Genomic DNA, 25,752 nt, shown 5'->3' with positions numbered 1-25,752 from the left:
TATGGTCTACAAAATTACTGATCCAGAAAATTTAATTTGGCGCATCAAAGCACCTTTCTTTGCTTTTAGAAATTGTTGACAACGGAGCAGCCAACCAGCCACAGGGGGTTTCATCCAGAGCCTTTAAACAACTTGTGGTTTGGTCTCTAGTCTGTCTGCTCAGGCACTCTTCCCATATTCATCACGTTAATCACCCACTTCAGAAATAATGGAGATAGGCCAAGGACAAAATGCTGGTCAATAAACTTTAGCAGACGTAGTTATACCAGAAAAAGACCAATAATACAATTCAGTGTTGTGATGTGAAACCAAGCCTCGAAGGCAAAGCTTCTACAGTAAACTGAAAAAAAAAAAAGAATTCTAAACACTTCATAGGAAGAGAACACACTACCATGTGTCAGAGATGCACACTCTTCTCTGCCACCCATACTACCTGACCTTTACTCAACTCCAGAGCTTGCTGTATTTCAGTGATGCTGAGTGTAAATCATGAGCTAGTATTTGGAATCATCTCCTGCAAAACAATGTAAAATCTGACAGCCCTTCAATGCCAATTCCTTTAATGGATGAGATCATTATTTTTGTAGCAGTTCACATTTTAACTGTTAGGAGTTGCATCACATCAATTTTGATCAACTCAAAAAGTTTACAGAAAACAGGAATATTTATTTCTCTGCAGAACTGAAGTAACCCAAAAGACAGAGAGAAAAAAAACCTTAACATTCCCACATTTATTCACCCATATAACTCTGTATATTTAACTCTTACAATGATAGGGAAAGCATTTATAGACTGATTTGTCAGCTGTAAAAACCTCTTATTTGCATTACTGAAAGAACTAGGTAAAAGGCAACTTTAGGACTACCTTTGCGCTAGTCAGGAACTGAGTCAGTACCAAATATAAGCCAGAGTAGTCATAATGCTACTCTGAATTCCACCAGCTTGTTTTGGTCCTATGGAGCAATTACTCCAGCACAACTAGCCTGAGCCAATACAGAATTCTCCTCGCTCAAGGATTTTTCTACAAAAGGGAATTTATGGCTGTCATTTGAGACATCCTTCCAACTGCCTTGAACCACCTGGAAAACAACAAAGTAGCTGAGCACTGAGGCTTAAAAATATTAAAGGTCATTGATCTATAGAAAAATCCTGCTGGGTTTAGGGACAAATAGAGATCTCCTTAGCCAACCTGAATGCCTAAGCAAATCAGACATATAAAAAGGATGGAAATACTTCCTCTTGGGCTGAAGAGCTACTATACAAGCAACTCTGGGCAAGCACCTTCTTCCTATTTTGTGTTCTCATTAGTACTAGGAGGAGGTACAGGGAAAGGCTACTTCAGGCTCCAAGGCAGCTTGGTAGAACAAACAAAAAAATGTCAAGGATGTCATTTACTGGCCACATAGACAAAACCACTAAATAAGGGTGTAATGAAGAGCTAGATTTACCTCCTAAAAATGTTATTTCAACAGCACTGCACAGAATGCCTTCAACTCAGTCTTCAGCTCATGCTGACTTGACATCTGTCCCCGTTTTCTTCTCTTCAGACAATTCTATAATGGCCTTCAGTTCAGCTTCAGAGAACTTAGGGGTCAGTGCCACATTGTCATAATCAAATTCTTCATCAAGTGAGAACGGTTGAACATCATCCCCTAGTAGCTGTAATAAGGAAAAATAGTTACATAATAATATTGCTGCAAGTGATGATGAGGAAGCTCAAAATATAAACTTCTAATTAATATTTAATTAAACTATTTTTTCTGACTCTAGCACTCTCAGCTGATTAAGCTCTTTTAAGTAAAATAAATTCAATTATTCAATTTGACCTAATTTAAGCCATTTAATATGCCCCATTTGTACTGTACTGCATCTGAATGAATATCATTAGTTAATTTTGCTGAAGGCAAGGAATCTCAAAACCTCCCTTGGACACATTTATTACATTGCTGCCACTTGTAGCGGCAGGGCTGTGGGGATATGGACAAGTTATGTACAGCAATGTTAAATTTCAAAGACAGATTCCATATCCTTGGAATTTGGGCTAGTATCACATAAAGCTTCAGTATACATGAACTTGATACTAATGTAACATGCTTTCCAGAACATAGTTTCAGCACAGGAAATGCCTGGAATGAGCAAAATGACAAATAACCAATTTTCAGACTCTAATACCATCTCAGAGACACGCAATTGGCTGGTCTGGATTTCCTGCATGATGAACATAGAGTCTTACTGCATTTGCCAATATTCGCTTTGTTGACAGAGTGTACAGTACTTAATGCTTCTGGTAGAAATATTTCAGAAGAAACACTCTGCCTATAAAACAAACTAATGAAAACAAATAACTATGGCAGGCTGCATGCTGATAAGGAACTGCAGGGGGCCATGACACAAAAGGCTTACGGTAAGCAGTTACATAAAATTTATTCCAGAGCTACACCAGAGACACATCCTCACTGCCCAAACTGTAGAGGAATGCTCCCTATCCTTTGAGAAGTCAATATAAAATGTCTAGAAATTTCAACCATGCAAACAGTACAACTCCTCAAGGGCTCTATGTTTCAAAAATTAAAGTACTTCAGTACCAAATCAGCATTTTTTCAAACTTCTGATGAATCCTCAATGAAGCCACTGACGACTGATGTATTTGAAGCTAAGAATACACATACTTGTTTTGCGGAAAGGGAGGAAGAACACTCAGCATCTTATGGTCATTGCTCAGTTTAGAAGGCACAGCATACCACACAATTTCTGGTAACTTCTTGTAAGAAGCTGTATTGACACACTTAATGTCATCTAGTAAGTCAGCAGAGTGATGGCCAGGCACCTGACTGATGTGGCAGCAAGTATCTTGCAAGTATCTACACCCTTTATTAATAAACTGTAATACTGCCTGATTGATCAGGAAATATTTTTTCTGCTTTTGTTTAATTTTATTAATCATCTGTATTGCTTAATGTTCTAGGAACCTGGCTTCCACTGACTTCAATAGATGCTGGACCATATAAATCATCCTAGATGCAGATATGTAGACCACTGGCGTTTATAAATAAGAAAAACAAACTTTGTAGATTGAGTTGGTCTAGAAAATGGTAATTATTCTCAATGCAAAGATTATCTTGCTTATGTCCATAGACTATCCCAGGTAAACCATCATTAACTTTCATAAACAGTACATTCAAGAAATGTTTACATGAGACAAAGCCTGCACACAAGCTCTCTTTCCCCTTAAAGATAAGGTCAAGTCCTTGATCTCCTCGCCATATTGATGACCAGTTTCATCATCTCTTCAACACGCAAAGCTTCCTAAGATTCCACGCCAGTGAGGGTACCAGCAACTGGGTAACAACTGGTACCAGCAACCGAGATTCATTACTACCTGTCTTTCCTTTGCAGAAATACAAAACACTCTTCTAAAATGTGATGCAAGGTGGAAATATTTTTAAGTTAGTTTGGTTGTAAGAATATTTGTTACCACACCTATAGGTAACTAGGCTAGGAGGAGTTTAAATTACAGTAAGCCTTGTAGGGATTCTACAAAAACAAATCTATTCTTCCTCTGCCAACATAGTTATGAAAAGCACACACGTTCACTCGGCCCTTGTGTTGACTTTCATGTCATTCCAGGAACATTTTACACATGTGCAGAGAAATACTGCAAAAACTTCTGTTTAAAAAACTCAAACCCAAAACACTAACTGAAATTAGATGCAAAAGTAGAACATATCCAGCTTCACTGTTAATTTTTCTGTTACCCACTCATTGCACATTTGAAAAGTTTATTCACATTGCATATTTCTCAGTGTGCTTCATCTCTCAAACAAGTACTCAACAAGTACTAGTACAAGAGTACTAGGGACTCTTTTTTTGCTGCTTCTCCCAAGAAGCCATTCACTTCAACCTTCCATGCAGACAAGCAATCTAAAATTTTTATATTGAAAACTGCAATTTTGATCTATTTCAAAAAGAAGACATTTTGCAATAGAACATCGAATCCTCTAAACTGATCAAGTTATTATCTTGTTATTTTTGCCTAAGGAGCTGAGAGAAATATGTGAATTTCAGGCATCTAATTTAACACCTAATTGAAATCTTTTTGAGAGCTCTCTGGGAATAGAACTTTGCTCTATTAGAAAACTGCCAGTCTGCTTAAGATTGCTCCTGTGATTTACTCTCTGAAGAAAAAAATCATTTTCATTTACAGTTCCTGCATGGCCAAATGAAAGGGGACAAGAATGTATTAATAACAGAAGTATTTTGCTAGAAGCTGTTTTACAAAGTAATGTTGTAAATAAAATACCTTCAAGTTGAGACCTTCAAAAGTCTATTAACAATTAGCAAATCAGTTCTTTTTATTAATCTGTGTTGAGTTACAGTTAACTGAACCGCTCATCTCTGTCCTTCTAAAACCTTTATTTCTGTGTAATTATGGCACTTTATGATTCACTTGTTCAAATTATATAAAGGATGCACATATCTCACCAACGATTTCATTGTATACTCATGGGAAAACTTACTAGTTCTATAATAATAAGTAAAAAAAGTTGAGGGAAGGCATGTATGCTATTATCTCATATAAAATTAATATATACTGGAGTACTTGGGAGAAAAAAAGTTTATCTTGAGCTTGGGACACTGGATTAGGAGTCAACAAATCTTGACCAATCTTCCACTTCTACTTCATCATTCTGGACAAGTCACTCAATCTCTGTGTTTTTACTCGCCTCTGAGAAGATGTAACTCTTCCATCTTCTTTGATTTAGTCAGCCCTGTCTTTAAGTTCTTCCTTGTTCCTGCTGCATTTATACATAGCAATTAGCAGAAACAAACCTCAGCTGAGGCCTATCAGTAAAACTTTAAACCAAAGGAAATCAATGGAAGCTGTATTTTTGGTGATAGATGCTCCTATTCCTGAGATCAAGATCAAATGATAGGCATGGTAAATACTATTTCAAATGCTCAAACTAAAGACAAACAACGGAGAATAGAAGGGTAGAATTCATCTTTCCTAATCCTAGCCATATAAAAATTAGGCTTCTAGATTAAGGTAGTCAACTAGCCAAAAAAGACAGCCTGGGAGTTAGCCTGTGGACAGAGATATATTACATCTTAGGACAAATGCTTACAGCAAGTGGGATGAATTACTTTCCAGAGGTGCTTATCTCCCCCTCTTGATGACAGAAGGGCTAAATTAGACTAAATTTAAAGCTGAAGTTCGGTGAGATGAACCCCACTTTGAATCATAGAATCATAGAATCATAGAATGGTTAGGGTTGGAAGGGACCTCAAAGATCATCTAGTTCCAACCCCCCTGCCATGGGCAGGGAAATCCTCCACTACACCAGGTTGAATGCATGCTTAGAGTGAGCGGATGGCAAACACACATTCAACTGCACTCATATGCATGCAGGGGTTGGAAATAAGAACAAATAAAGACACTAGGAAGCAGACATGAAGACATACTGTTAATTAAAAAAATATTATGTCTTTTACAAAAGAAAGTATTAAGTAGAGATAAAAGAGAGAATAAATATCTGGGTAGGGACGGTAAATGTTCTATGACAATGTACTTCAACCACGGAGTGAATGCTCTTTCAATTTGCAGTGGGAGGTCACGTGTACCGCACTGTCGATACTGAAATCCAGGAATATACTTATGTCTAAAACCTGGGAAGAAAGATCAAGCAACATTGGTGGACAACACAAATAATTTGCTATGTCGTTCACTAAGCTTCTTCCCAACAGCTTTTGACAGAGAAACGTTTTCAGAGAGACAAGTTGTTGTTTAACAATTAGCTTAGTTATACACTGGGTCTTAGCAGAGCTTTTTTTTAAATTTTCCCTAGCAACACGTTCAGAGATATACACGTTCCCCTGAAGTCCTTCACAAATATGCCCATAGCCTAGACATTTGACATCCTACGTTGCACTATTAAGCTTGTTTATTTTTTACAGGGAATGGCTTTCCATTCTCTATGAAAGCTGACTAGGCAGCCACATTCTGCTGACCTTCCCCAACAGATTTGTGTTGATGGGCAGAGAACAGTGTCATTTCAAAGCAGGAATGTCTCCAGGTGGGTAGACTTCAGCCTGCTTAGGAGCCTCATTAACAGAGTCCCTTGGGAGGCAGTCCTGAAGGGCAAAGGAGCCAGGAAGGCTGGACATTCTTCAAGAAGGAAAGCTTCAAGGTGCAGGAGAAGTCCATCTGAAAGACGAGTGTGCAGGGAAGAAGATTGGCTTGACTGAACAAAGAGCTTTGGCTGGAACTCAGGGAAAAAAAAGAGAGTTTATGACCTTTGGAAGAAGGGGCAGGCTACTCAGGAGGGCTACATAGGTATCGTAAGGGTATGCAGGGACAAAATTAGAAGATCCAAAGCCCAACTAGAAATTAATCTGGCTACTGCCATAAAAGACAAAAAAAATGTTTCTAGAAATACATTAACAACAAAAGGTGGGCTAAGGAGAATCTCCATCTCTTATTGGATGCAGGGGAAAAGTAGCAACAAAGGATAAGAAGGCGGCTGAGGTACTTAATGCCTTCTTTCCCTCAGTCTTTAGCAGTAAGACCAGTTTTTCTCAGGGTACTCAGCCCCTTGAGCTGGAAGACAGGGATAAGGAGCGGGAGGAAGCCCCCATAATCCAAGGGGAAATAGTTAGTGACCTGCTACACCACTTAGACATACGTAAGTCTATGGGGCCAAGGGTACCGAGGGAGCCAGCAGAAGTGCTCACCAAGCCACTTTCCATCATTTATTAGCAGTCCTGGCTAACCAGGGAGGTCTCAGTTGACTGGAGGTTAGCAAATGTGACACTTCTCTGCAAGGAGGGCTGTAAGGATGATTCAGGGAACTACAGACCTGTCAGTCTGACCACAGCGCCAGGGAAGATTGTGGAGCAGATCATCTTGAGTGCCATCACACAGCACATACAGGACAACCAGGTGATGAGGCCCAGTCAGCATGGGTTTATGAAAGGCAGGTCCTGCTTGACTAACCTGATCTCCTTCTATGACAAGGTGACCCACTTGGTGGATCAGGGACAAGCCGTTATTTACCTAGACTTCAGCGAAGCCTTTGACATTGTTTCCCACAGTATTCTCCTGGAGAAATGGGCTGCTCATGGCTTGGATGCTCATACTCTTCAGTGGGTAGAAAACTGGCTGGATGGCTGGGCCCAAAGAGTTGTTGTGAACCTAGTTAAACCCAATTGGCAGCCGGTCACAAGTTGTGTTCCCCAGGGCTCAGTATTAGGGCCAGTTCAGCTTATCAATGTTCTGGATGAGGAGGTCGAGCCCATCCTCAGTAAGTTTGCAGACAACATCAAGTTGGATGGGAGTGTTGATCTGCTTGAGGGTAGGAAGGCCCTACAGAGGGATACAGACAGGATGGATTGATGGGCCAAGGCCAACTGTATGAGATTCAACAAGACTAAGTGATGGCTCCTGCACTTGGGTCAGGAAAACCCCATGCAACGCTACAGGTTTGGGAAAGAGTGGCTGGAAAGCTGCCTGGCAGAAAAGGACCTGGAGGTGTTGGTCAATAGCCAGCTGAATGTGAGCCAGCAGTGTGCCCAGGTGGCCAAGGCGGTCAATAGCATCCTGGCTTGTATCAGCAATAGTGTGGCCAGCAGGAGTAGGGAAGTGATTGTCCCCCTGTACTCAGCACTGGTGACGCCGCACCTCAAATACTGTGTTCAGTTTTGGGTCCTTCACCACAAGAAAGACATTGAGGTGCTGGAACGTGTCCAAAGAAGGGCAATGAAGCTGGTGAAGGGTCTTGAGAAGAAGTCCTGTGAAGAGTGGCTGATGGAACTGGGATTGTTCAGCCCGGAGAAAAGGAGGCTGAGGGGAGATCTGAAAGAAGGTTGTAGTAAGGTGGGTGTCGGTCTCTTCCCCCAAGTAACAAGTAATAGGACAAGAGGAAATGGCCTCAAGTAACACCAGGGGAGGTTTAGACTGGATATTAGGAAAAATTTCTTCACTGACAGGGTTGTCAAGCATTGGCACAGGCTGCCCAGGGAAGTGGTTGAGTCACCATCCCCAGAGGTATTAAAAGAGTGTAGACATGGTGCTTAGGGACATTGTTTAGTGGTGACTTGGCAGTGTTAGATTTATGGTTGGACTCAATGATCTTAAGGGTCTTTTCCAACTTAGATGATTCCACGATTCTATTCCAGGAAAAATCTTTTTTTCTCTCTAAACAAGCCCTTCCGTAAGCAACGCAAGACTTAATTTTCAAGGCAATGACAATCTGAAGCACAAAGGGATTTTAAAATGGACCTGTTTAGTCTCGATAGTTCTAAAAATCAGGCCACAGTTATATTATCTCAATGAAGGCACAATTATGCGTATCATTTAGGGGAAAGACTGCCTTCGTCTTGAGTAGCCTGGCTCCAACCAAACGGTTGTGAAAATCGTCTTTCTTCTTGAAAAATGCAGCAACGCAACCCTTAACCAATGTAATAATACTCAGTTTCTCTTTCATAACCCACCTTTTCCTCAAATGGAAATGACTTTTGCATGCAGTGGGATCTTCATCTATTTTTCATGAATTATAGTTTAAAGAGTCACATGCAATCCTTTATGAACACTGCAGGCTGCTACAACCCTCCTGCTTCTTGGGTTTTATACAGAAGTTATCAAGTGAGAAAACTATAAAACCTCATTCTAGTTTTTTTTTTTTTTCTGTGTGTGTGCCAATGGATATTTCTCAAGGCAGAAACCTTGAATTACATCAATCCTTAGGGAAAAGAGTGAGTATTTTTATTCACAGAATGGTGGGTATTAAAGCTTGAAAGGTCATTTTAGAACATTTACTTTTTCCCAAAGCAGAATTGTTCCTTATAGTAAAGAGTTTATTGCAAAGAACTAAACACAGTTGAGCTCAGGAAAGGAGGCACCATATGCACTGCTATAACATCAATCCTTCGCTGGTCACGTGTCATTTATAAACTTGATTTAAGCCTCATGGGACATCAATAAGCATATGAAACTATCAAAACTGGCCCATTTTAGCTGGAAGCTAACTCCAGTTTCTATTTCAACCATCAGGCAGGGGAAAAGAGTGGTGAAGAATTCTCTGCAATTAGAAACATCCCCAAAAGTTAATGCTCACACTGACTATTTGGATAGGAAGCTTAATGACTTAAAATAAGCCTGTGAGCAATCCACACCTTCTGTTCCAGTTTGAAAAGAACTGAAATTCTGAGGGAAAATGGCAATTCTAAACTACAGCTTGCATTGATTGTGTCTGATTAAAAGACATCGTAATGCAAACCTCTCCACACCAGACCCAGACAATGCAGACTGTCAGCAGCATCTTGCTACTACTCATTTCCAAGAAGAAAAATCCCAATTCTGATCACAGCATATTTTAAAACATTTTTTTCTTTTAAATGTCATGTTAAAGGGAACTTTCACTACCTCCTTGTTGCAGAAGATGATTCCTATATTCAGCCCAGTAAGAACTGCAGGATGTTGTAAGATCATGAGATCACTGGAAAATTAAATGGCCCATCATTCTATGTAAGTAGTGATTTGTTAAAAGGTCAGGTAGTCCAAGAGTTTACTTGAATATTCCGTGAGTTACACCAATTAAATATTAAAAAGCCCACATACAGTTCGAAGTATTGAAGCACACATTTTGAAAACGTAGAATTATATAGTAGCAGTGCGCAAGATAAAAAAGTACCTTTCTATGAGAGTGTTTATCTCAATTTTTAATGTATTTAAGAATTCATTAATAATTTAAAAATTAATAATGTGATTTGTTAACTCACGGCAGTTCCGCACGCTCCATTTGCATCCCTCTGTTCTTGTGGAACCAAGAGGTAAAAAAAACCACCCTAAACCCTTAATGTTCAAATAAATAAATCTGACCTCATACCTCTTGGGCTTTGCTGTCTGATGGCTGTGGAACTGACAAGGTTCTGAACTTCAGTTGAACAGGCTTATCAAAAAAGGGTGTACAGTAAGTCACCGTCTGTTCCACCTCTCCTGGGAGAACTAGTGACCCTGCTGAATAAAAAATAGTCAACTTTACCCTTCCATTCAATGTATAAAATAGCAAAATTCTGTGTAAAATCCTGTAGTGCTCAGGCACAGGCAGAAGCTTGTTAGGCAAAGTCTGCTGTATTTATTGTTGCTTAATATGTAATACAGGCAGCTATCTTTAAAAGAGATCCATGCAGTCCTGAGCTAAAATCTAGACAATAAAATACACTATCCTAAGGAAAAATCAGAGTTGGTTGAAAACAGACAGGCAGCTCTTCTTTATTGAGGACACTGAATGGAAAATCTGGATGTGCACACTCCTAAACTCAGAGAACACCTGGCATTAGATTCATCTCTTTCATAACAAAGAAGGAAGGTCCTGAGCAGAGATGTCTGCAGCAGGAGTTACAAAATACCAGACTGAATCCTGGTCTTGCCATGGAACAGCTAGGCAGTCTCATTCAATTCTCTTTTGCTGGTTTCACCACCTGTATGTTGGGCATAAAGAATCTTTGCAAAGCATCTTAACACGACTCTCCCAAAACATTAAGTGAAAATATCTGGTAGAAGTACTAATATTCCCCACTACAGCGCCAGAGGACTCTCTTGTCCAAGGGTATTTCAGGGATGTTTGTACCTCTCTGAGCTTTCCAAAAAAGAGGTACTCAAGAGGACCTCCCCGTATCTGGAACACAGGAATATGTAAACTTTCCACACAGGCAGGATTTGGTCCACAGTTCACAAATGCACAGACTTTCTGAATCACTTTTCCTTTACATACTTCAGCAAAACTTTCATACTGGGAACAGTGGATTTTCTTTCTGTGACAGCTCAGGATATGCCTTAGGTTTAGAAATATCTTTTAGTATGAACCAATCTCAGCTCTGCTACAGCAACATCTTGTCTCAGTAATGTTTTTACGAACTTAAGCGGACCATATGTCTTGCAATTTAGTGAAAGGATTATGTAAATCTATCTACTATTTTTTCTGGCTGACACGCAAGTTTCTTTACAGCTTTATACTACATTTTAGTAGCTTGATATCCTCTTGAAATCTCAGAGTAAATTTTCAAAGCATTGCTTAAATGTCAGTTAATGGAACCAACAAGAACGTACATAGATCCAGGGTGAAAAGGAAGAAGTGGCGGTTTATCTCTGCTTGCAAACTTTTACCACAGTAGTGGAGTTGCAGACCTCTCATTCTGCTGTACATCTGCATCTGAAAATAATGATCTCCCAGCTAGGCCTTTGTGAAAAATCCATCATCGAATTCTTCATTTAGTTTTCTTCTGGGAATTGTGTACTATTTCAAAGCCAGCAGGGCTTTGGACTTGAAATGCAGAAGGTTCTACAAAAAAGAGATGAATTCATTCCCTTGGGTACCTTGTTCCTGGATTTTTGTCTTTTGGTTCATGATTCACATGTAAGTGGTTTCCAGTTTTCAGCCCTGCTCTCTTGGTTGCTCATATCTACCTCTAGTCATCTATGTGCTTTCAGTACTTGTTCTCAGCACAGCATCTGATCTTATTCTGCATCAGTTATACGAGAAAGCTTTCTGAAAAGAACAGTGCAGTCCACAGGTATATACGCGACGTCTTCACATGCTCTGCAAGTGCTTTTGTCAGTCTTTCATAACTTGGGTCAAAATTATTTGTAGGGCAGAAGGAAGATGCAAACGCTAATTTAAAAGCAATGTTTGAAACTATTGTTTCAAACTTGCACCCTAAATATATACCCTCACTGAAGGAAGAAAAGCCTGGACACGAGGAGGTTTGTATCACCTCTTGATATAAAACACTGAGTGTTTATAAGAGTTTGTAAGAGCTTCTCCCTGCCCCATAACAGACGAATCTGTGGAGAGAAGATGAGGAGGAAGCACTGTTATGCAACAGTCTGGCAACGGCTCAGAAAGACAACTCTCAAAAATTAGGACAACAGAAGGAAATTTATTTTTGCTTTTAGCAAGAAGTGCTTGTCATCCCCAGAATGTCGATTTCACTATTTTAAGGCTCGTTAGTAATGCAAACAAAGTTTCGAATTCCCTTCAATCACCCCGTAAGAATGTCGGAATCAACCGTTGTTTGCCAGTAGACATGCCAGAAATGAGCTTTGTCTCTCTCTCCTGGCTGTGTGACAGCATATGAAAGTCTAATCGGTAAATGCTGCTTTCCCTGATAATGTTTAATCAAGAAACTCCTTCAGAGAGAAAAATTAGGGAGTTTTGACAGTTCTCCTTCTCAGTGGGAGCTCCCAAAGGAACTGTAGGCTATTGTAAGTTCAAGCCAGTACCTCACAGCTGGGTTAGGCTGATGCTGCAGCACTGGTGGATGATGATCCTAATTAAGCTGCTAATTATGTTCTCTGTGGAGGTGATTAATTAGCAACAGGAAAGCCTTGGATACTGCCAATGGCACCAAATATAGAGATAACTGAGCAGGCAGTGATATCAAAAACCTGAGATTTTGAAACCTCTCTTCATACCATGAAGAATCAACCTCCTGGATGATACGGCAGTGCACTCCGATGATTCTACTCAACTCCAGCATACTTCAATGAGTGTGTGTCTGGAAACTGAGCCGTTCTCTTCTCTTTAGTCCCTCTCCCGCCGCCTCTACACGACGGACCCACAGAAAGGGATTACTAAATCTGTGAACACTGCCGAGTCGGGGTTTTTTGCTCATGGACCATTGATGTTAATTATAAATAGAGGAAAAAAGAACCTATTGGCATAAACCTGACTTAAACTTTTACGAGTGAAGAAGTTCAGTCTTGTCTAAACCTTTAGCTTTACTGTAGCCAAATGATGCTCAGCTACAGATGCACTAACACAGATTTTACCACTTTCAGATACTACATGTCCCAAAAATGCTGTTGATGGGGAGCTGAGGAGGGAGGTAGTGATAACGAAGAAAGCTTAAAAGCTAAACTTTGCTGTCTCCTCTGATTCTCAGGCTTCAGGCTGTTAGCCCTGAAGAGCTGCCTAGTGTGAAATCACCTCGAGGCAGTATTAAATGGATTGCAGAGAGTGGAGGAGAAAAAAAGAAAGAGATTCACCAGCTGAGGGGAGCCCCATACTTGAAAAAATCCACATAATTTCACTCTGAATCCTCTTCCTCAACCCAATTTTTCTGGATGTAAAGATAGGCTCAAAATACAAAGGGAAAGGCATAGATTATGGAAAATAACAGATATCGATACAATCTGCCTAAAGAATTATTTAAAAAATCAAATGGTTATGCTTGGCCTCAGCTTCAAAGCAACTGAGTCACTTGGGTTCTCCTCAACCTCTGTGGGGTTACAGAGAACTGTGACTTTGAAAAGACAAATTTACAGTACCTCAGGGCTCCAGGCCAGATTAGGATGAGATGCTGGTATCCTTGCCTATGCAGCCTCACCCATACATTTAATTAGTCCTTTTTTAATTTTCTCTTGTATTTTAAAAATAGCACAGTCAAGGTCTCTAGACATGCTTTTGACATATTTTGTACTTTATACAAATATGACCTACCTATTATTACCTATCTATCCTTCAAGCCCTGCAGCAAGTGATTTGTCACCAGTACTGGAAAGGAATTCTCTTGCCAAAACATAGGTACTGGGCATTCTCCATTCATCCCTGGAGAAAGCCTGATCATCTCTATTGTTGTCTTAAACTACTTACAGATTAAATTCAGTGAGAGTGATTAAACAGTCCACCACACACATGCTGTCTCCACATGATGCATTTAAGCTATGGTTTAGGGCAGCAATTTTACCTTGCCCATCCTGGTTTACTGTGCCAAAGTTGCACAATGCAAAGCACTGCCCTGGTTTCAGGCTTTCAGCCCAGTGCTGTCTAATGAAACCAGCTACAATGCATCTGCATGCTGGCCAAATCTATGGGCTTCTTTTTGTTTTGTAAGAAGCAGCCGTATTCATTCACACCTTAAAAGACACAGGACTTAGAAAAGTAAGTTGAAAAAAAAAAGAGAAAAAAAGTCATTAGAATGATTCTTCCAGGACACCTTCCAAAAAGCATTGGTTTAGATGGGATGTTTTAACACCTATTTTCTATCATGCTTTTCACACTGTCAAGTTTGAGCCACTTCCCCTTAAGTGTGAATATTTATTGTATTGATGTACAGTTGCTAACTCGGCTAACTGATCTGCCTTTTAAAGCTAAATGAAGTATGGAGATACTGAACTGTTGCCAAAAACAAGCAGAGATAAAAGCTTGTTGGAATTATACTAGCAAGGTATGACGTTTTTCACTGGATGTCCTAGCTTGTTTTGCCAATATGAAGTCTTAAATCTGTCATTTGTTCTGACATACATACAGGAGGCAGCATTTAAAAAGACCAGCAACAGAATGTCTTTCAAATTTCTGTCATGCTTTGCCTCACTTAGAAACTAACTGGAATTCTTATAGAATTATAGAATCATGGAATGGTTTGGGTTGGAAGGGACCTCATAGATCATCTAGTTCCAAGCCCCCTGCCATGGGCAGGGACACCTTTCCCTAGATCAGATTGTTCAAAGCCTCATCCAACCTGGCCTTGAACACTTCCAGGGATGGGGCAGCCACAACTTCTCTGGGCAAACAGTGCCTCACCACCCTCATTGAAAAAAATTTATTCCTTATATCCAATCTAAATCTTCCCTCTTTCAGTTTAAAGCCATTGCCCCTTGTCTTATCACTACACGCCCGTGTAAAAAGACCCTCTCCAGCTTTCCTGTAGGCCCCCTTTAAGCACTGGAAGGCTGCAATAAGGTCTCCCTGGAGCCTTCTCTTCTCCAGGCTAAACAGCCCCAACTCTCTCAGCCTGTCTCCATAGCAGAGGTGCTCCAGCCCTCGGATCATCTTCATGGCCTCCTCTGGACTCGCTCCAACAGCTCCATGTCGGACTCCAGAGCTGAACACAGTACTGCAGGTGGGGTCTCACTTCAGAATTTATCCTTTAATAAGGTTGTCAATAGGGATATTATTTTGTATTACTTTATTATTAGAAACAATAGAAGCAACATCATTTTATATTTTAATTTGCATTTTGTTGCTATAGTTTCTACAGGAGTAAGAGTATACCTCTCTTATTATGAAGCCTATCAAGTGGGGTTTGACATGTAAGACAACTATCAAACTCTAAGTCCTATTTTCTGTACTTAGGAGTCAAGGGGAGATTTTTCATCTTGACTAAACAACTATCTCCACCAAAGAAGCCCTAGGCAAGACCCAGGCTGTGGGTTTCCCAGATATAAATTTGGATGCCGTTCACTTTTTTTACACAGTTTAGAAGGAATAATTAGCTTCTGGCTATGCAGCGTTTCAATGTTATAAAATACAATCTAAATGCTTAATGTTGTTAGCGAGCACTGTTGATTGCTTAGGGGTTGCTACGACTTCTTTCTGCACCGAGGCAGCCTGTGCAGGGAGTTTGTGCAGGGAGCGTCGTCTCATGGGAAGATCCGAGGAGAGCAGAGACTGAAAGCCAAATCAAATGTCACATAAAAAGCGAGTAGTTAGCACACTGATAATCTACAGTAGTGGTGGTATAATGTTATGTTTATTGTTTTCATAATCACCAATAAAAGCACTAACTGAAAGGTTTTCCCAATGTGGCTTGCAGAAAGTGCTGTTCAGACAGTACGAACAGATGATCATTTTCGTAATTCTCATCTTATTCAAATGCAGTCTGTTTTACTGGGGGCTTCTAAACGTATGTGATTAACATTTACTCTTGCACACACACAACTACACAGAAATGACTGAAAAGCCTGGAGAGAGGCAAGGTCTGGCACGGTCCAGAAAGTGGCGAGCTATCCCCAAGCTCTGGCAGAGCTCTTCTTTCCTCATTGCCCTGCTTGGTATTGTAGTGTTGGGCTGACTTCTCATCATCCAATTTGTGGCCTGTTTTGAACTAGAGCTCTCCAACAATACTTACATGAGCTAAATACAGACAATTCTCATTTCATTATGATACAAGTGAACTGGGGGGTTTAGGCTTCCACCAGCAAGCCCCAGGTTTTTTTAATAGATACTACTAGAATTTAAGACATAAACCCAGAACAATGTGCTACAAGGGGAAAAAATGGGCACATATGAACACTGCACTCAAAAGAACTCTTTGATATAAGATTGATACAGGACTGCTATCTTACCCCCTCCTTCCTGAAATGCCCAGTTTGGAGAAAGAATATTTGCTGTAAACCTGATTTATGTTGGTTTATTATTTTCTTGTGAGTTACAGCCAAGCTCTAAATATTCATCAACTGGAAATCTCTAAGCCCTCTGACTTCATAGGAATTCTGCACATACAGAAAGGAAAGACTACCCAAATCTTTATGGATTACACAGACTAATCAAATGGCAAGAACCAAGGAACTGAGGACCGTAGTCTTGCTTTGTACCAGCTTCTTTCAGTGACCTTAGGAAAACCCCTGAATCTGTGTGGCTTGGTTTCTTTGTGGTCACAGATATAGATGAGGAAAAAATATTTAATCACTAAAAGGTCATCAATTCTGGTGGTAATAAAGACCACACAAGCACCTATGATAGACAAATAACTATGGACACTAGGTTTCTATTTACTTTTTAGAGGTGGGAGAGTTAAAATTATTATAGATGTATAGAACAGTTCAACACAACTCAAAATACTCATAACTGGAATTCTCAAAGAAGTTCACTGTGAATTCAAAATTAGTCTCATCTATTTCAAGCCCAGGATGAAATTGTTTTAATAGGTAGTGACAACATTTTCATTAAATATTTCCACTTTATAGAATTCTCTCTTAGCATTTACGTTACTTTGTGGAGACATTTATTTAATCAAAATAATTTTAATACAAAATAGAAGTGCAGAAAAATGTAGAAACTTTGCTAACATGACGTGTTCTGTAATTCTGAAAAATCTTGGAAAAAAAAAACCCTCCTCACTAGGACACAGTATAATAAATATTCCTTATAATTTATTATCTCATTACCTCAGAGTAAGGAAATGCATTTTATTTAATTTGAGGAATTTGGACAATTTGGGGAATATTCTAGCAACAGAAGAACTGAGGAAGAACATCTTTTTTAGAGGAGAAATAGTGCTTTAAACAATATCCATACACTTGCATCCAAAGACAGATAATGATAGTGAATATGAAGGGAAGGGAAACCTACCACTGCATGTCTCTTCATCTGTGTCTATGTCTTCCAAATTTAAGTTGCCCACCTGCTGTAAAAACCCCAGATTGGAAAATCTATTAAAATTTATTAATTCCATTTCTTATAGTACAATCTAGAGCAAAGCAGAAATGCATTACATTGTCTCCTTCATCTTCTCCGTTCTCCCCTGAATTTTTCCAGGAAAACATATGAATTTTCTTTGAAATATGTAACCCAAAGGAAATAACTTTAAGTATGGGCAAAGAATTGCTGCCAAAATTGCTGCATATCAACTACAGTGATGGGAAAGAAGCTCAAGCTGTACAGCAACTTTTTCAGGAACTTAGTGGAAAGATGGAGAAGAAAAATCTTTTCATAGGAAAAAGACACACAGTAAGTTACTCTGCAGTTTTGCAAGCTCACTGCATATGGCACAGAGACAATACATTCTGCAGGCAAAGTAGAGCTTGATCCTTCTGTTTTGATACTAACAGTGAACTGAATGGGAAATAAAAAAACCTAACAATTATTAATTTTTTATTATTTCATCTGAGACATTGCATTATTGCTTTTTCAGGCTGACATCCCTTCAAAACTGTCTAAACTACCTAAAACATACCACAAGAAAAGACTTTTCTTATTTCAGGCAGCACTCTGAATAGATGCATAGGATGAGAGTGGAAGGCCTTTCCCAGCCTGTGTACAAAGAGCGTTTTATTATACGTACTGGGTAGTCTTCTGTGTTTCCATGCAGCAATTAGATCATTTTTTAGATAAAATTATCTCTTAGATAATTTTTTTCGACCTGATTTGACACCATGCTCATCATCACTTACACAACCTTTACACTTTAGAAGTACAGACTCATTAACATTTGAAGAAAATTTTGGATGGTGATGTTCTCATCCTTCTTTCCCACAGATGAGAAACAAATACATCAACAAATTGCAAGCACTTTGTAAATGAATAAAGCAAAAATCAGTTATCTTCTACTCATAATCCCCACTTTGAAGAAAATCAAAGAAAACCTCACCTTCACTCTTTCAGACAGACTGAGATAATTTCTGTCAGAGCCACCAGCTTTCCAGTTCTCATTCATCACTGACTGTAGATAGATGGGCAGAAATACTTATATGCATGAAACAGAACCAAAATCACAGTCAAAGCTCCTACTGATTTACATATAGAGATCCTTTATGGTGTTTGTGGGTTTTTTTTAAATTGAATGCAATGCTCCTGAAAAGACAATGTAGGCAAGTAACGCTCTGAAATCCTACACAGGACCAGACTGAATCAATTGGAATAAAGCACAAGTAATCATAACATGCCTAAAAAGCAGCATTTAGAACAGAAGTATTGTTTTCAATAGCAGTTTTTTCCCTCTCTCCTTTCCTCAGGGCAGGATTAAAGGTTACGGTGGCCAGCTTACTGCATTACAGCCTCCTCTTGCTACGACACTAGGAATTTTTCTGATGAATTCCACTATTACTGTGTTTGTTTCTTAAACTGCTAATGTGACAAAAATGTGCCATGCTTGAAACTTTTTTTCTATAGCAACAAAGACAAGCATTAAAATGTTTTATTAAATAAAGGATAATGGAAGTTGTACATTACTTTATGGGGCAGAAAGCCAATCCGAAGTGGCTAAATTAAGACACAAAAAGGCAGTCTATCCCAAAGACACAATTATATTCTTGAAAAATGGCAAAAAGATTCTTGTCATTGGTATTATATAATCAACTGACAGAATGTGATGGTTTTAAAAGTCTTGCTTGATTCCACCTCAAAGGCATGTGCTAGTAGGAAGGAAAACGACAGCTTGTGTTCTTTGACTGAGCTTTGAGCTTTGTTCTTTGAGCTTGTGTTCTTTGCCATCATTTGAAGTCACTTAAGTGTGTTGCTCTGTGTATTGTACAAAATGACCTGCTACTTCTTTTTTTAATAAAAAGTTTAATGGAGGGAATTTTTGAGTACAGGCTAGATCACAGCTTAGTTATTTGTTATTCAGGCAGAAGGGCAGAAGTTCTTAACAGGTGAACTCTGATTTCCATCTCGCTCTCTCCAGATGATGTCTGTTGTTTTCCTGTCCCTACATACTAAATCCCTAATCTCATATGTTTCAGAAGATTAAAAATGCCTCTGGCCTGCCTACTGTTCACTTTAGGTAGCTGAAGCAATCTAGCTGCAGTAACACACAACTCAGTACTTGCTAAAATCCCCGAGAAACAAAATAAATCTGTGCACGCTGGCATCCACACTCTCAAGACTTTTTCCTTCTTGCCAACCTCTACTGTTAACTGCAGTCTCCAGTGAAAGCATTACAAAGGTCCTTGCAGGGCGCCGTATTTATTAGTCAGATTATGGCAGCTCTTCAGCAGAGCAAATGCCACTGCCAAACATGATCCCCGCAGGTGCCTCTGCGAGCATCACACACTTAGGTAGTATTTTAAATATTTGCCTCAGATGGGATAAATACCACTAGCCCCTAACATTTGGACAGTGTATCTCCCCATTTTTTCATCTCTTTGAATGTAATGCTTGTCCACGTGGACAAATGTCAACTCGTTACCTCATTCTCATTTGGCATCTGCGGTGGGAGAGACACCCACGTTTCTTTGCTTCTTCCAGGTGAGCCATCCTGTTTATTTCTGTTTGATAATTCAGTAGTAGAAAATGTTTTGCTTAGGGAGTCCACTTTACTTTCTTGAATTGTTTTCCCCTCTTCCTCTGGAAGGAGAATCACACCAGATCAGATAACGTAATGCATTATCCAAGAAAAAGAAAAACGGGAATTTCACTGAATCTAATATTGACTTATTTCACATATTCACTTTTACCCTCATGCTCAGAGCTTCCATGTGCGTTATATACATATATTTTGCAATCTTAAAACCAAATATGTAGTTTGAACTTCAAACGCACAGGGTATCAGCTGTTCCTCCATACTGAAGAATTCATTGTCTCAAAAGCATAGGCAATACACAGAAAACTTGATAAAATAACCCGAGAGTTGAAAATATCAAAAAAAACAAGACAGTAAGTAAGGTTAAATCTTAGGTTTTTTTTAAAAACTTGGCTTAAATGCCCTCTGAATGCTGCACAAAATGGCTGATACTGATACTAGCCGTGAGTCTGCCTAGGGCCACTGACAGACCTCTTGAGTGGCCATGGGCACCACTGCCAGAGTCTCCACTAGTCCAGGACTATGTGATGAAACGCACTGACAGGTCCTACACCATAGCCCCTGTATCTTTAGTTAGTAAAACAGCTCATTTGAGCGGATTTCTTTAGACACTGCAGCTTTAACATCTATAGTATGCTCTTGAATTAGTTTATTACCGATTTGATTTCCTCCCTATATCTGACTAGACGAGAAAATTTTGTGAGTAAATACTTTTTTTATTTATTTTTTATTATCAGACTAACAATCAACAGTACACCAGTGATACTGGATTGCCAGAAGTTTAGGCCCTGAGATTAACGATTAAATACAAATGTTCAAGCAGGGTTTGTTCCCTTAGGGGATTCCTTTGGCCTTGAAAGACAAACTGGAGAAATGTTTTGCCAGTGCATTGACAGAAGATTGGAATAACTTCTCTTGTGTTTACTTCATACATCAATAGTGGCTAATTGGGCACTCATTGAGAATAGGGAAGTATTCAGAAACAGAACTGAGTCTTTCAATGATAGCTTGTGACATCTTTGAGACCTTTAACAACTCTTTGGACAACAAGAGCAAAGCTAAGACTACTATTAGTGCTTCTGACTGTCCTGCTAGCCAGGTCCATGGGGTACGGAGCAGTCAGCAGAATCAGGATACAGTGAGGTGATCATTAAATGAAATTTCAACACTACAGAATGATCTAAGAGCTGATTAAAGATCAGGACAAGTATGTGCATGGAAGTATGGATTTCTGAACCCACGGCAAAAAATATACTAATCATTGCCAAAATAAAAATGAAGGACTTTTTATTTTAAAAGTCCCATTATCAAATACAGAGCAGCTATAGGACAATCAATTCAAATGAACTTCACGCCATATGTTCCTAACAAAAAATAAATGCTCATTTAACAGAGTGTCTTGGGTTTAGTTTGAAAAATCTACTTTGTAACAATAAGAAACACTGCAGTGCATTTCTAAAGCATAATTATACGTTACAGGCATTGAAGTAATTCTTGTGGAGAGTTTTAATGATGCCCTTGGGGTTACCACATTAAGCCAACCACCAAAGAGTTATTAATCCCCAGAGACAGCTCTGTGCTGCAGTTTCCATGACATATAGAAAAGGCTGGCAGTATGGCCATAACCTGAAGTTCACACTTGGAAGTGTCAAGGTTCACAGAAAGTAAATTGCACCAGACCAGAGCAATCACAGATTTTAATGCTCAGCCCACAGATGGATCCTCTGAATAATTCCTAAATCCTAGGTCTCTTGATATGACATGTGGCTTCTCCCTGCTTTTTTAGCAAGTACTTTCCTAAAACAATATTTGGAAACAGCAGTGCATATGGGCAATCTCTTCTTCCTACCCACTCTCTTTTTCAAGTCATGGAAACAAAGCAGTATGACACAGGAAACCCTCTTTTAAATTCTTGACAGGTAAAATGGTCACCCACTACTCGAAGATACGTTTACTGTGTATTCTATGTTTACTCTTTATTCTCCAAATAAAACAGTATCACTTTTAGCATGAAAAGACCTATGACCTATGCCATAGATGGGCAGTTATAATTAGACAGTACACAAGCTGACAAACTTATTTTATTAGGTTATATATTTGCTGGACAGCTGAGCTATTGTCACAGTTAAAAAGCTAGACAAATTAAATGAGCTAATAAGAAATCAAGTGCATTCATAGTATTTATGTGCCATTTACCAACCCTAGACTGCAGCTAGAAGCACCATCACTTTTCCTAAGAGATCCATCACAAACTGCTGTCAGAAACTTCTTTCTGGTTAAGACCATTGCAGACTTATTGGGTTATAGAACATTAAACATTACATTTGATGAAACATTCACAACTGCAATGTGATAATAGATTCATGACTGCAAGTGAAGAAAAAGTCAGAAATAAGAGAAAAAAGTTTAAGCAACCCAAAGCAGTTGCAAAAGGCACACTGCGGACAGAGTATCGGCTATGCAGCCACGTGCATCATGAGGCTAGCCACATAAACTGAAGGGTGGGACTTGAACCAAACATTGCATTGCTAGCCTCAAGCAGTCTCTCAGGGCCAGTAAGATCCACCTTCAGATGCCCAAAGTAACTACTGACACCTGTAGTTTCTCAATGCACGGATCACGTAACTGGCTCTCTTGAAGCAGTAACAGTCACGATCTTGAAAAATATTATTAAAAACAACACACATAGATTGTTCTAAATCTAAAGAGACTACAAATTGCAGAGAAATATCACAGATGTATTCCTTTGACAGTGTTCTGAATTCCAACATTTCTGTCCTTACTTTTGAATGAGAAGGGGAAGGAGGAAGGATCACATTCAAGCCAGCAAGAGGATCACTCCGCCTAAGTGATACTTGACTTATTATTCAGTCATAGTTCTCAACCTGCCAAGACTCAGATGTACAACACTGGCCTTTACAATAGGTGACAAAAGTCCAAAACAGAGGCTACAAACACACAAAAAAGTAGCAGAAGGAGGAGGCTGAAATGATGGAAAGATTCACAGATTCACTCTGCAGACACTTTTTCAGCCTTACTTTTTAGAAATTCCACTGTCAGTACCTTAACAATGAAATAACAAGCCAGCTCAGGTCTCTCGAAAAGTAAATCTGAGTCTCTCAAGAGTAGTATCTATCATAATTATGTGTCACCAAAAAGTATGTTGCAGACTTCAGAACCACATTTCTATCAGAAAGTATATCCAGCTCGATATTTTTTTTTCTCTCCTGCTATCTATCGTCTATATTGTTTAAAATTCTCTTGTTCTTCCAATTTAGAAAGGAATCTTTTGAAAATGTCCACTGATCACCCACATATTTCAAAGAGTAATGGAGTCACTTATCGCAAAGCCAGAGAAGAGAGCTACCAGGATTATCAGGAAAAACTTCCTGTCAGTGAAATCTGTTAGATGAAATAGTAGCCCCACAAGAATGATAAAAGTCTCGTTGTTTGAAACATTCCAAAGCCAGACCAGATGCAGCAATCAATAATTTACTGTAGAAAATCTGGCTTGGGATAATACACTGGGCAAAACAACACAAACTACCAGGTATTTCCCAGCTTTTTTCAATTCAATGAATTAATTCCAAAAACAAAAATTGGGTGAGAATGAGAAACAGCCCCCTTTAAATATTTAAAAAAAAAAACAAAACCCACAGCAAAGCTACTATTGTAAGTTCCAATTTACGTCTTTGTCCTCAAAATGTTGGACTGAGGGCCAGCAGAAGGCCTACGAATCCCTTAAATCCCTTAAAGTTATGCTTTGATGGAAAACCTGGGATTCAAATAATACAATGACTTTGTGCAGGACTCCTGAACAAAAAATAATTTTACTCACAGTGGCATGATAACTGTCTTTCACAGAGGTCACCAGTACAAATTTCATGTTCATTCACTATCTCCATTCTTCAAATACATCATCAGCAAACGACCACATTTTAAAACAAGAACAAACCTTGTCACTGAAACATTCCCATCAAATATCACTTTGAGATACTCAAAAGACCATAAGATACCTGTATTTACCTATTTGCAACTGTGTAAACTGTTGTATGGTGCTGAGTTCATTTACCCTAAATGCCAAGCTGTAAGAGGAAAAAACAAATTTCAAGGCTGAAAAATTCAATTTGTTGGGAAGATAACTTCTAAAGTCTTCTATTTATTTTCAATAATTCAATCAAACCAGCTCCTAGATTTTCTGCAGTAACCCAATTAAAACTTGCAGCCTCCCTCTGCTTGTATATTGCCCAGCTGAGAACAGAACATGGTGCTTTATTGTAAAGTTACTTAGCCTAGAAAACCTGCTCTGATTTAACTTCTCAAGCTATCTTCTTGTTTCCATGTACTTAAATGCACAGATCTCTGTAAATCCACGCAGGTTGTTCAACTACTTATGACAAAAAGCCCAAGTATCCCATACATTAAGTACCTGGAGGATTTCAGTATTAGGGTCCTATATAGAATCATAGAATGGTTTGGATTAGAAGGAACCTCAAAGATCATCCAGTTCCAACCCCCCTGCCATGGGCAGGGACACCCTCCACTACACCAGGTTGCTCAAAGCCTCATCCAGCCTGGCCTTGAACACTTCCAGGGATGGGGCAGCCACAATTCCTTTGGGAAACCTATTCCAGTGCTTCACTACCCTCATTGTAAAAAATTTCTTCCTTATATCTAATCTAAATCTCGACTTTTTCAGTTTAAAGCCATTGCCCCTTGTCCTATCACTACATGCCCTTGTAAAAAGCCTCTCTCCAGCTTTCCTGTAGGCCTCCTTTAAGTACTGGAAGGCTGCTATGAGTCATAGAATCGTTAGGGCTGGAAGGGACCTTCAAAGGTCATCTAGTCCAACCCCCCTGCAAGGAACAGGGATATCTCCAACTAGATCAGGTTGCTCAGGGCCTCGTCCAACCAGGCCTTGAACGTCTCCAGGGATGGAGCATCCACCACCTCTCTGGGCAACCTGTTCCAGTGTTCTACAACTCTTGTGGTACAAAATTTTTTCCTAATATCCAACCTAAATCTACCTCCCTCTATCTTAAAACCATTACCCCTTGTCCTATCACAACTGGCCCTCCTGAACAGCCTCTCCCCATCTTTCTTGTAGGCCCCCTTGAGGTACTGGAAGACCGCTATAAGGTCACCCCGGAGCCTCCTCTTCTCCAGGCTGAACAGCCCCAACTCTTTCAGCCTGTCCTCATAGGAAAGGTGCTCCAGCCCTCTTATCATCTTCGTGGCCCTCCTCTGGACCCTCTCCAACTGGTCCATGTCCTTCTTATGTTGGGGACTCCAGAACTGGACGCAATACTCCAAGTGAGGTCTCACGAGGGCAGAGTAGAGGGGGAGAATCACCTCCCTTGACCTGCTGGCCACGCTCCTCTTGATGCAGCCCAGGACGCGGTTGGCCTTCTGGGCTGCAAGAGCACATTGCCGGCTCATATTGAGCTTCTTGTCCACCAGTACTCCCAAGTCCTTCTCCTCAGGGCTGCTCTCTATCCATTCTCCGCCCAGTCTGTATTTGTGCCTGTGATTGCCACGACCCAGATGTAGGACCTTGCATTTGGCCTGGTTGAACTTCATGAGGTTGGCACGGGCCCACCTCTCCAGCCTGTCGAGGTCCCTCTGGATGGCATCCCTCCCTTCCAGCGTGTCGACGGCACCACACAGCTTGGTGTCATCGGCGAACTTGCTGAGGGTGCACTCTATGCCACTGTCCACGTCACTGACAAAGATGTTGAAGAGGGCCGGGCCCAACACGGACCCCTGAGGGACGCCACTCGTGACCGGTCTCCACTTGGACATCGAGCCGTTGACCACTACTCTCTGAGTGCGGCCATTGAGCCAATTCCTTATCCACCGAGTGGTCCATCCATCAAACCCATGCCTCTCTAGTTTAGAGAGAAGAATGTCGTGCGGGACAGTGTCAAAAGCTTTGCACAAGTCCAGGTAGAT

General features: G+C 39.9%; 1 protein-coding gene across 1 annotated transcript in view; it reads right to left on the bottom strand.

The window, feature by feature from the left end:
* Positions 1-807: 807 nt before the first annotated feature.
* IFTAP (intraflagellar transport associated protein) overlaps positions 808-25,752 on the bottom strand; it is a 34,909-nt gene continuing 9,964 nt past the window's right edge. The window contains exons 2-6 of the mRNA XM_086613740.1: positions 19,687-19,844; positions 18,151-18,222; positions 17,133-17,187; positions 9,885-10,015; positions 808-1,659 (exon numbers count right to left, since the gene is read on the bottom strand). Coding sequence (XP_086469866.1) covers positions 1,507-1,659; positions 9,885-10,015; positions 17,133-17,187; positions 18,151-18,222; positions 19,687-19,844 — 569 coding nt within the window. The 3' untranslated portion in view covers positions 808-1,506. The remainder of the gene's footprint in view (positions 1,660-9,884; positions 10,016-17,132; positions 17,188-18,150; positions 18,223-19,686; positions 19,845-25,752) is intronic.

This window comes from Tauraco erythrolophus, chromosome 6, assembly GCF_009769465.1.
Source record: "Tauraco erythrolophus isolate bTauEry1 chromosome 6, bTauEry1.pri, whole genome shotgun sequence".
Lineage (NCBI taxonomy): Eukaryota > Metazoa > Chordata > Aves > Musophagiformes > Musophagidae > Tauraco > Tauraco erythrolophus.
This window is presented reverse-complemented; position numbering and strand designations above follow the sequence as displayed.